Here is a 12,500-nt window from a genome sequence, read left to right on the forward strand (position 1 = left end):
CACACACACACACACACACACACACACACACACACAGGATTCAGTGGTCCAGACTCGGCGTTGGGGCAGGGGGCGTAGGTAAACAACGGTGGGGCAGTGCCATTTAACAAGTTTGAGTCAAGTTCACCATATAACTGGCGGCAGAGTCACGTTTAGTTCTACCTAGGCTACCTACTGCACAGGCTGCGCTACTAGGCCTGCTAGGCCTACTCCTCCTCCCTACACCAATATGTCTGTTAGAAAGGTGGACACCACATTCAGATCAGACGCGATATCTGTCCAGGATTATACTGTATTTTTATAGGCCGTCAAGATAAAAGGCAATTCTCAGTGTTTTCTGGTCTTTGAAAGAGGGGACGCTGATAACCCCAAGCCACATGAGCATTTTGGACAAAAATGCTCTTATGGTGAATTTTGAGGTCTGCTTATCAGCGTTCCTTTCACTCCACCACTCGAAAATACAGATCCGATGCTTGCGTTGTAATAGGCTACCGCTTACACAGCAACAATTCACATTATGCATTCAACAACAGAATATCACCCCACCGGGATGATCCTTCTGGTAGCCTGTGAAATAGATAATGAAGCCAGACGTGGCCGTGATCATGGACAGCTACCACCTCCGGTAGAAAAGACTAGAGTAGACAGAAAATAGGCACGACATGGTGCGTCATTTGAGGACACTCCTCCTGAGAACCGTCAACTATCCCACTCATCCACATCATACCACTGCGGACCCAAACTCAACCTAAATAGGCTAAACAATAGACAATGACGCTGAAATATTCCACAGTCGTTCATCTCGAGGATGGACATTTCAAAGAATGTCAGACGAGCCGAACCTCAAAGCGTGTATTATACAGCGTTTGATTATTATCATTTTATAGGCTAGTGACAATGGGCCCAAAAAGGCCTTCGTTTTCGAGATACCCCAACCGGAGGTAGAACAAAACCCAATAATGTTTTTCCTCATCTCTAAGGTGTCCCATACATGAAAATGATTCTTGGCCAAAGTGATTTTAATGCTAAGCCTAACAATTTTACACATTTCCATATGCACCTTCACACAAAAAAAGCACCCAAAATGTGACTTCTCCGTATGGGAGTAGATATACAAAAAAACATGCAGAAAATTACCAGAAGCTCTGAGAGCTTTGAGAATTGGTATGCTTGTGCCCAGGGGCTACCTGCACCAGATAGAAGTGTTTGTATTGGACCATCTTGATGTATGAAGGAGATATAAGCATTTAATCACACACCTAAAATAGGCGGAAAATGAAAAAAAGTGATATTTATACAGAATGTCATCATTTACATTGTAATTGCTTTGTCAGGGAATGTCATATGCACACATATGATATCTTGTTGGAAAGGTGAGATTGTTCTGAATCCAGCAATACCTCATATGTATATATTTTCTGAATATTAAAGATGGCATATTGTTCAATGTATGAGGTGCCCAGAATGAAAAAAATCGAAAAGGAGTTACAGGACCTATTTCAATACACTTTATTGGTGACAGGAATGCTCCAAACTGTATTACAGTAGCCTATTACTTCAAATTAACTTATTATTAGTGTGTGGTGCTATAGATTATGCTTGAATGAAGAATCAGATTAGGGTGAAAATAAATGTATCACTAGTGTGTGTGTATATATATATATAATTTCTTGCACATTGTTAAGATGGAAAATGCAGTGACTCCACCTACTTCCAATGCCTTGCAACTAGCTCATCAGAATATTGCATCACTCCTTTCAGGTAGATATGATAGAGGAAGGGGAAATAGGGTGGATGTTATTCAGTTTGTTCAGAGATCTTTTATCTTCCACGAAGTGGAGCTCTCCAGTTCTTCTTCCATGAAAGAGCCAGCTTTCCTTATCAGTCTTTCAAGACACCCAATACCCCCTCATAGAAAAGGACACATACTGGCTTCAACAGTCTCATAGAACATATTAAGGAGTTTATAGCAGACAAGTATAGCCAATACTGTACTTTTTTGTAAACTGCATCTTTGGCTGACCAGTCCAGTTTGTTGTCTTGGTATACCCTGAAATACTTAGATGTGCTTACAATCTCCACTTCATCAACCTCAATGGAGATTGGTTGCAGAGCGGGCTTAGACCTCCATAAGTCCACCTTCATCTGCTTGGTGTTAGTGTTGAGTTGTAGGTGCATTACACCTCATGATATGTGTGATATGTGATACTTATGTTAAGTCCGATGTGCACAAAGTGAACAGGAGAGGAGGGAGCACAGTTCCCTAGGCTGCTTTAGTACCACATACTACAGTGTCCAAGAGGCAATCTTTCAGTTTGACAAACTGTGGCCACTCTGTTAGGTAGTCCCTGATCAAGTGCACAAGGAGGGCATCCAAACCCAGGAGCGTCTCTCCCAATGGAGGGTTGGATGTTGTAGAAAGCGCTGGAAAAGTAAAGGAACATGACTATATGTCCTGTGTAATAGGTATGTGATGGCATCATCCACTCCAACCTTCTCCTGGTATGAAAACTGTACTAGATCCAGTGCATGACTTACTGCAGTCTGAGTGTATGTAACAGCATTGTCTTCATGCTGTGTGAAGGGAGGGCCTCTCGGTTGAAGTCGTTTATCTCTTTTGGATGTGGCTTTTTGGGGACCAGGATAAGGCATAATGTGTTCAGAGTTGGTGCCTTACTAAGATGTACACTCGGGTTGAATAAATATTCCAGCTGCTCAGCCACTTCAGCACCACAGGTCTTTAGCAGTCTTGGTGATGTCCTATCCAGTTAATGGGCTTTAACCAGGTCTGCTGTGATTATAGAGAGGAGGGAGGGAGGAGGTGCTGGGTGGTGGTAGTGTGATAAATAAAGACTGCTCCTGGAAGGAGCAATGCTTTATGTTTACATACAAATGGTATGTGTATTACCAAAGCCTGACAGCAGGAAGCAAATGCCTTTTATTTCATGAGCCTACTGTAATAAACAGGGAGGGGAATAGCAAACATATTCAGTGAATTCAAAAGTTCACAGATCCATGCACAGCTTCTTCATTAGGTTCACTCAGGCATTACCTGACATCACTCAGGTGTGGCTTAATACCATCATGTAGGAGCGGGAAAGGATCTGCACACTGCTTGCAAAAGACTTAATTTATTTGGAGCAATGTTTCGATCATAGATCTAAAGAAGTTTTTTGATTTGGCACCTGCTGATGCTTTTCTGATGGATGTGCGCGCTTTCCACTACACTCTTACCATCATGTCACATGTTAGTGAATTGAATTCAGTGAATTATTTGTTTCATAGCTTTTATTTTAAATTGATTAACCCACTTTCTGCCATTAAATGTTAGTGCACCATATCTGTAGCCCACTGGTGACATTTCACTTAACTTATCCATGTCATCTGATGACTATATAGCTGGATTGACCAAGTAAAGAACTATGATGTCTCACACTTCTCTTCATCCGGTAGCAGATCATTTTATTTTTACAATATCATTTTGGCAAATCATTTTTGGCAAATAGGCGGAAAGGTAAGGCTAGGGTCTGTTTGTTAAACTAAGGGAAATAACAGTGTGTCAAATACACTAGACTTCAATCCAGCAACCACATCATATTCTACAGCTAAGCAAATGGTTTGGCTGGACCTGGAAGAAAGGGCCAACCAAAGTGCAAGTCAGAAGAGTAATGACGTTATCAATCCTGGTCCATTTGCTAAATATAGGCTTAATACAATTAATTGGGAACAAGGCATCGGAGGTAGACCACACTGGGCATTCCTTTAATGTGCCACGGTCAAGACCCCTCAACTCAAATCCTCTCAGGGGTACCAAGGTTCTGTGCTAGGCCCCCCTGTCTTTGCCATCTTTATCTCATCTCACTGGGCAATGTTGTCCACTCACCCTGCTCCCTGCTATGTTGATGATAAACACCTGTCTGTCCAGCGAGATAACTCCATAGTTTCTGCGTGTACACTACAAACGTTTCAGAACATCTCTTTCACCTCTAGATGTCTAATCTAGATGTCTAACCTTTGTATCATTTCAAGCTATGCATTCAATGTCTACAACTTGAATTACAATAAATAGCTGGGAAAATTAGGGTGTTATAATGCTCTAATGCATTGTCTTGGTTCCGCCTTTTTGTAATGTCTATGTGTCTATCTGCCTGTCTCTTAGACCTGGCCACATGGATGAAGCAACACCACCATCATCTGCCATTATATCAAGCAAGACATGAGGTCAACCACTGTTACCTCAGAAAACGCTACATAAACCTGGGTGTTATTATTTATGACTGCCAATCTTTTCTGAAAACACTGCTTAAATTACTGATGCTCTTTTGCACTGTTCAATAAACAGAAAATCAGACTGTACCTGACCCAATATGCCACTCAGGTTCTGTTCCTTGAGTGCAATTCTCTCCTGGAAGGAACTGTTTAATTTGATCTGAGGCTGCCCTAAAACGTAATGTTGCTTCGCAACACTGTAACACCAACAGTCTGGCCTTGGCCTCTGACAAGGTAATCCCAATGGGTTGACAAGTTACCAGCTGATACAAGAGTTTGGTCATCCCCCTCAACTTTTAAGAAGATGAAAACACACATATCACACATACCATACACATATCTTCTAGGAGTATTTATCTTCATGCTCAACTCTTATAACCCTATATACAGTATAAGCCTGCACTCTGTATTTTCCACACACACTGAATGTAGCCATTGGATAAAAGAGTCAGGGAAATGTAATGAACTTAAACTCCCTATACTGGCCAGATCTAGACAGGGTGAGAAGACTTAGTCATTATGCAAAATGCTGGAACCAGCTTCCTGTCCAAATTAGAACTGCCCCGATAGTATCTTATTTTAAAAAGAAATGTGAAAAGGTTTATTCTCATCTGCATTAAGTGATACAGTACAGTACACAATGCATTCTTTCTTCTCTTTTCTCTTTCTCTAATCGTTAGGACATTGAATGGCGATTTTGTATCATGATGTACTTTGATTGATTGATCGATTTTATTGATTTAGGTTTATCAATGCCATTACAATACCTGTATACATCAGTGGTATGTTGGTGCGGTGTATCTCTGTTACGCTATATTATTGTAAGGACGTTTTAAGAACAAATATCCTTATACCATATAGTTCCCTCACTGTGTTGTATTGGTTAATAATATTATACTTAAATATATACTAGGCTTCAGAGCACCACTACGGTTAATTAATGAACCAGCCTTTGAACTTTTATATCTATGGAATGGACTGGTTCATTTTCTTTCTTTTTTGGACACATTATGTATTGAACGATGTACCATCATCAATGTTGAGAATATATATACATATTTGGTAATGTTAGATTTAGCACAATCTCATCTTTTCCAGCTTTACAATAGCCATATATATATATATATAGCTATATATATATAGCTGGCTCTTTCATGGGAGAAGAACTGGAGAGCTCCACTTCGTGGAAGATAAAATATCTCTGAACAAATTGAATAACATCCACTCTATTTCCCCTTCCTCTATCATATCTACCTGAAAGGAGTGATGAAATATTCTGATGAGTTAGTTGCAAGGTATTGGAAGTAGGTGGAGTCACTGCATTTCCAGCTTAACAATACCTACAGATGTGCAAGAAATGATATATATACTGTATATGTATATAATAATAATAATAATAATAATAATAATTGTATTTGTATAGCACTGTGTCATACAAGGCATGTAACTCAAAGTGCTTAACAAATGGGAAAAAACATTGTTAGAGATAGATTTAAAAGGAGAGGTATAGAGGAGAGGCAGAAAAAGCAAGAAGGCAGAGGAAGAAGAGATAGACAGAGAATGTAGAGTCATAAGGTCAACGTAGGTTAGGACCAGGATTCTTAGATGTGTAAGGTCCATAGTGGCTGGGGCCTATCATAAGTCATAGATAGTCACACAGAGATTGGGCGCTCAGGTGCGGCCCCTGGTGGCATCAGGGGTGAGGAAAAACTCCCTTTCGCTTGATTCATAGTTTGTGAGGGGGAAAAAAAAGCTCGGTGAGGTCTGAGAAAAAAGACCCCCTGTAGTCAGGAAGAAACCTCAGGCAGAGACCAGCGGCCACCTAGGGGAGCCCCCTGCCAGGGCTGGATTGCGAGTAGTAAGGGCGCTGCGGCGGCTGGGACACTATGACGTCTTGGCAGCTAGGAGTTGGCAAGGATGAAGAGGTGGGTCTTCAGCTGCTTCTTAAAGGAGTCGACGGAGGTGGCTGATCGGATCTCGATGGGGAGGGCGTTCCATCTCTTGGGCGCATAGCAGGCAAACGCGGCGTCGCCGATCTTCTTCTGCGGGGGGGTGGGGGTCCTTAGCAGCTTGGCATCAGTGGACCTGAGAGCTCGAGCAGGGGCATAAAAAGAGAGCATGTCTGAGATATAGCTAGGGGCAAGTCCATTTAATGCTTTAAATACTGTGAGCAGAATCTTAAAGTCGATTCTGTATGAGACAGGTAACCAGTGCAGGTCTGCCAAGACAGGAGAGATGTGCTCTCTCATTCTGGTTCTTGTTAGGATTCTTGCCGCAGAGTTTTGAATGAGTTGCAATTTGTCAATTAATTTTTTTGGGAGACCAGAGAAGAGAGCATTGCAGTAGTCAATCCTACTGGTGACAAAGGCATGAATAAGTTTCTCAGCGTCTTGTCGGGGGGCCAAGCCGCGCACTTTGTTGACATTTCTAAGATGGAAAAAAGCAGATTTTGTTATCTTGTTGATGTGAGGCTCAAAGCTCAAATCCGAGTCTATGACCACACCTAGGCTAGTAACCTTATCTTTAATGTGTGTGCTTAGGTCACCTAGGCTTGAGTGGAGTTTTGCACGTTTTTTCTTAGGCCCAATGAGCAACACTTCAGTTTTATCTTCATTTAATTTTAGGAAGTTACTGTTCATCCAATCTGTGATGGCAGACATGCATTTAGTCAAGGCATGAATGGCAGTGGTTTGGCTAGGCTCGACAGAGATATATAGTTGAGTGTCATCGGCATAGCTATGAAAATCAACATTGTGCTCTCTGATGATGGAGCCCAGGGGCAACATATAGAGAGAGAAGAGGAGAGGGCCCAAGCAACTACCCTGAGCAACTCCAAAAGGCACATCATACTTGTTGGAGACGTATTCTCCGATGGTGACAAAAAACTGTCTTCCTGTAATATATGTTTTGAACCACTCTAAGACGTGACCGGACAAGCCTACCCAAGATTCAAGGCGGTCAATTAGTATGTTGTGGTCTATCGTGTCAAAGGCGGCACTGAGGTCGAGGAGGATAAGTGCTGAAACTTTGTTTGCGGCAGTGCTGAGCCTAAGATCACTTATTATTTTGGTTAGTGCTGTTTCGGTGCTATGGTTGGCTCTAAAGCCTGATTGGAATTTTTCCAAGATATCATTCCCAGCCAGATGTTGATTAAGCTGTTTAAAAACAACTTTTTCTAGTACCTTGCTTATAAAGGGGAGGTTTGATATAGGTCTGTAGTTGTTTAAAGAATTCTGATCTAAATTTGTCTTTTTTAGGAGTGGCTTTACCATGGCTGTTTTGAATGAGCTTGGAAAAATGCCTGTAAGCATAGAGGTGTTAACAATTTGCAGTAAAGGTGCTGCTAAGCAACCAAGTACGTTTTTTAGCAGATATGTGGGGATCGCGTCAAGGCTGCAGGTAGACTGCTTACTTTCCCTGACTATTTTACAGAGGTCGTCCTCTGTAATTGGACAAAACTTTTGGAAGCTCTCAGGTCTCCTAGGGGGGTTTAACCCTCCCCTCGGTGTATCGCCTGAGTGGGCGACAGAGGTTGCTGCGTTTCCACCTTGGATGCCTTCTCTAATGTCGGCAATCTTTTTATTAAAAAATCTAGCAAATTCCTCGCACTTGGCATGTGATGCTGCATTTAGGTTGTTATTGCTATGTGTTGGATTAAGCAGGTGGTCAATAGTGGAAAAAAGAACTTTCGCATTATGCTGGTTGTCTGTTATGATTTTGGAAAAAATATGCTTTTCTCTCTGAGCGTACCGCATTATTGTAGGAGGAGATCTCATCCCTAAGGGATTGTCTGTGGACTTCTAATTTAGTTTTCCTCCAAAGACGCTCGGTTACTCTGCATTTTCTTTTTAAGGCTCTAAGTGAGTCATTCATCCAAGGTGAATACCTAGCTCTGGTTCTTGTCGTCGTTCTAATTGGAGCTATGTTATCTAGAATTCCTCTTAAGTTGTTGTTGAAGCTATCAACCATTTCATCAGGTGTGCAGTGACCATTTAGTAGGTCGCCTGATTTGATGAGGTCTGAAATCTTAAGCTCAGCAGAGGCATTAATGCGTCGTCTGTGAATGACATTGTTGGGTGTGCTAATTTGTGTTGAAATGTCAAAATCAAAAAACACACAGTGGTGGTCGGAGAGGCCGACGTCCGTGACCGATATATTATTGATATCAAGTGCATGTGAAATAACAAGGTCAAGTGTGTTGCCTTTTCGATGGGTAGGCTGTTCTGTAACATTCTGGACGAGACCGAATCCATTTAATGTGTCTAAGAAAGACTTGGCTATTGCGTCATCTGATTTATTTACGTGGATATTAAAGTCGCCAGCAATTATTGCTTTGTCATAGTTAGTAAGTACGTCCGACATGAAGGTGGAGAAATCAGATAGAAATGACGAAGAGAATTTCGGTGGACGGTACAGAACAATAATGATCAGTTTGAGGTTTGCTTGGACCCTCATTGCCATGTATTCAAATGAAGAGAAAGAGCCCAGATTCATCTTAGTACAATTAAATTTGTTGGAGAAAAGTATGGCTACGCCTCCGCCTCGTTTCTTTGGTCTCGGGGCGTGAAGGAATTTGTAATCGGAAGGGCAAGCCTCAATAAAAGTAGCAGCCCCGTCGTCTTTAAGCCATGTTTCGGTAAGGAACATAAAGCTTATGTTTTTGTCCGAGACCAGCTGGTTTACTACGAAGCTTTTGTTGGTCAAGGACTGCACGTTAAGTAATGCAGCATTAACATTCAAAGTAGTAGAGCTATTGTTTATGCGTTCAGGTGCAATCGTAATTAGGTTGTTGTGTACACAACCAGAGGGTCTATATCTGCGAGCTTTCCTACGGGTAGTGACAGCGTGGATAGTAAGGCTGTAACGATACACCCAACCCACGATTCGGTTTGTATCACGATATATGACCCACGGTTCGATATGCCCCACGATTTTATTATTTTTTTAAGGGAAAAAAATAAGAAGAAAATAAATTATGGGCTATATTTATATATAGGCCTATGCTTTCTTTTTGCATTTACCTGCCTACATTATTTTTTAGGTCTACTAAATGATGTTGCAGATATAGGCCTACCACTGCAACCTGTTCCCCAGGTGTTGACATCAAAGCACAACACAGAGAAATAAGGGATATTAGTTCACCAAGGAAAAATAGGCTTATTACAAATAGGCTTAGATCATATCATGCTGAGATGCTGACCATATGTGAGAGACAGAGATGGAGAGAGAAGGGTCAGGGTTCCAGTATAGGTAGCCTATAGGCCTACAACTGTCTCACATTGTCAAACATTATCCAATTAATATCCAAACATTAACTGAAAACAACACTGGTAATATTTCGTCAGGAAACATGTTGTATTAAGTTACTTACAGAAATGCAACACTTAATTTTGATGTTTAATATTTTTGTAACTGTTTTGATCGTGCAGCAGCGCGCACACGCTTATACAAACAAAACTCGAAATGAACCTCAGTTATGTTCTCAGTATGCAACACGCACGTTGTCTTTTGTTTGGTTTTGTGATTTGACATTTTGAAATGGAGCATGTTTTCGCTAGGCAGGCTTTCAATGTGGGGAGGATATAATGCTGCCTAATATCCACATCGACCTCAATGTTCGCCCGACTTCAGACACTCTTATGAGCGTATAGAGCTCTTTCAAAGCTCTTTCAAATTTGGGCAGGCGGAGCATCTCGCTCTCTCGCATTCTTTCTCTCTCTCCGCTCAACGTCTATCTCCACTCAACATACATCGGCGCATGCATGAAACAAAAACATCTTCACACGTTTGATAAAGCCTTCTTGGTCTGTTGTTCATTTCTGTGCTTTACCTTCCGACGTTTGCCCAAGTTTTTTGTCTCGCGGTCGCGGAGGTTGCTCAGGCAATGAATAACAACCAATGCACGTGCTGCTGGTTGGACGGAACATTTTACAGGAGAGAGGGGTGAATGGAAGTGTTACTCGCTCATGTGCGCCCCATTTCTAATGGTCTTTGAGCGCATATACAAGCATTAAGCGCATATGCAAGCATTTGCCTGTATCCTGCTGTTTTCTAGACTGAGGGGTAACAACTTTAAAAGGGCGCATCGCGATTCTGCGAGGAAGGTTCGCGATAGGGGTTCGTGGGTCTGCGTACCGCGATCCCTCGGTTCGATGCAATATCGTTACAGCCTTAGTGGATAGCTAGTGGGGTAGGCCTACTCTCTGTTGGGCACGCAGTGTCTAAATTGGTGTAGTGCTTTGGATTTGAAACACCTGTTAGTCAATCCAAGGACCGATGGGCTTCGAGGGTCAGCTCTAGGTTGGTCGCGAGGAGACGAGCGCCAGATCTGTTTAAGTGCCTTCCATCTCGTGCGAAGAGGTTTCTGCGGTTCCAGAAAGCGGAGAAGTTGTCAACGTAGGGAATGGCTTCTTGGCGGCAGTGTCTCATCAGCCAGACGTGCAGTTGGCGGATTCGGGAGAACTGGAAGGCAGAGAAACAAACAGAGGGGATGGGGCCTGAGATAGCGTATTTTTTTCCAGTGCTGCGAAGGGTATTAATAAGAGAGAGGAAATCGGACTCAAGTTTTTTAGACTGCTGCAGCCGGATGTCATTGGAGCCTGCGTGGACGATGAGAGTTGTGGCAGTAGGATACTGTGACAGCGCGTCCGGCACATTCGACTGGACATCGGCTACGAGAGCTCCAGGTAGGCACCACGTCTGGGCGTTTCGTAGGGTTACGTGGCGAACCATCGAAGATCCTATGAGGACTGTTGATGTTCGCCGGGGTTCTGAATGGGCAGGCTGCTCTCGGGTGATTTGCCTGGGGGTAGCGAGGGTCCGGCGGCTTCTGGGTCGCACTCTTTGTGGTAGAGGCTTGGGCACCTGGTGGGAGGGGGGGACAGGGTCAGTTTCTGCATCGATGACTGAGTCAAGTACAGAAAAACGATTGCTAGTCACTAGAGGTGGTGAACATTTCTGCAGTACTCCCCTGCCGCCGTTAACCACCTCCGTCCAGCTACGACGCGCGGGAGTGGAGCACGGTGGATTCGGGGGGGACTTCGGCTGGTGTTTGCTGTGGCTGGGGAAAAAAGATAGTGTAGTTAGGTTGGCGCTAGTATTACTGGTTTGGTGTTTCAACGTGGTGTTATGGGATTTTATGACTACCTCGCATTGTAGCCGGCGAATGTCACTTCTAAGTGTTTCAATCGTCATGTTGGCTTTGGCTAGTCTTTCATTAGCATTAGCTAGATCACTGCAGGCGCAGGTAGAGTTGGCCATAATTAGGTCTGCGGATGCAGCAGAAAAGGTTATTTTTGCGAGATAGTTGGTGTAGTGTTGCAAAATTGACTATGAGGTGAGGTGAAACTAAAGCCGAGTAGGGCTCGGCGCGAAAAAAAAAAGTTATGTAGGCTAGCCTGGTGGAAAGCAAAATTTGGATGGTGGGGAGGTTAGCCTATGTGCTTATGTTGTTGTAAGAGTGATAACAAGGTAACGCTAAAGTAACACTACATCGAATCAGTTGTTTGTAGTTGTAAGTTTCAGACAAAGCTTTTAGGAGAAAAACGAGAAGAAACTTAATTTCGTCCGAGTAGCTCCTCGACGGGAATAGCTTGATCCGGAAGCGGAAGTGACGTCAGCAGGTCAGCAGCCTCCGGTATTCCTATACTCCGGTATATACACGTATATACACTAGTGATAAATATATTTAATTTTTCACCCTAATCTGATTCTTCATTCAAGCATAATCTATAGCACCACACACTAATAATACGTTTATTTGAAGTAATATAGCCTACTGTGATACAATTGTGAGCATTCCTGTCACCACTTAAGTGCATTGAAATAGGTCCTGTAACTCCCTTTCGATTTTTTTCATTCTGGGCACCTCATACATTGAATGATATGCCATCTTTAATATTCAGAAAATATATACATATGAGATATTGCTGGATTCAGAACAATCTCACCTTTCCAACAAGATATCATATGTGTGCATATGACATTCCCTGACAAAGCAATTACAATGTAAATGATGACATTCTGTATAAATATCACTTTTTTCATTTTCCGCCTATTTTAGTTGTGTGATTAAATGCCTATATCTCCTTCATACATCAAGATGGTCCAATACAACCACTTATATCTGGTGCAGGTAGCCCCTGGGCACAAGCATACCAATTCTCAAAGCTCTCAGAGCTTCTGGTAATTTTCTGCATGTTTTTTTGTATATCTACTCCCATACGGAGAAG

The 12,500-nt window shown here is 42.5% G+C and overlaps 1 protein-coding gene across 3 annotated transcripts; it reads right to left on the bottom strand.

Moving 5' to 3' along the window:
- Positions 1-5,678: 5,678 nt before the first annotated feature.
- On the bottom strand, positions 5,679-11,885 carry LOC134437282 (uncharacterized). 3 transcript variants are annotated; one of them, XM_063186776.1, is made up of 2 exons: positions 10,524-11,885; positions 5,679-6,354 (listed from the first exon to the last, which is right to left on the bottom strand). In XM_063186776.1, the coding sequence occupies exon 1, from the start codon at positions 11,527-11,529 to the stop codon at positions 10,531-10,533; it is 999 nt and encodes a 332-aa protein (XP_063042846.1). In that variant the 5' UTR covers positions 11,530-11,885; the 3' UTR covers positions 5,679-6,354; positions 10,524-10,530. The 3 variants fall into 3 exon arrangements, with proteins under 3 accessions (XP_063042846.1, XP_063042847.1, XP_063042848.1); XM_063186777.1 differs by having other exon boundaries at positions 5,679-6,361; XM_063186778.1 differs by lacking the exon at positions 5,679-6,354 and having other exon boundaries at positions 10,450-11,133; positions 11,257-11,885.
- Between the last annotated feature and the right edge of the window lie 615 nt (positions 11,886-12,500).

The sequence above is a fragment of the Engraulis encrasicolus genome, chromosome 21 (genome assembly GCF_034702125.1).
Source record: "Engraulis encrasicolus isolate BLACKSEA-1 chromosome 21, IST_EnEncr_1.0, whole genome shotgun sequence".
NCBI lineage: Eukaryota > Metazoa > Chordata > Actinopteri > Clupeiformes > Engraulidae > Engraulis > Engraulis encrasicolus.

Bases quoted from the DNA above. Each gene is read 5' to 3' on its own strand.
- LOC134437282 (XM_063186776.1), bottom strand. From the start codon at position 11,529: ATGGCCAACTCTACCTGCGCCTGCAGTGATCTAGCTAATGCTAATGAA.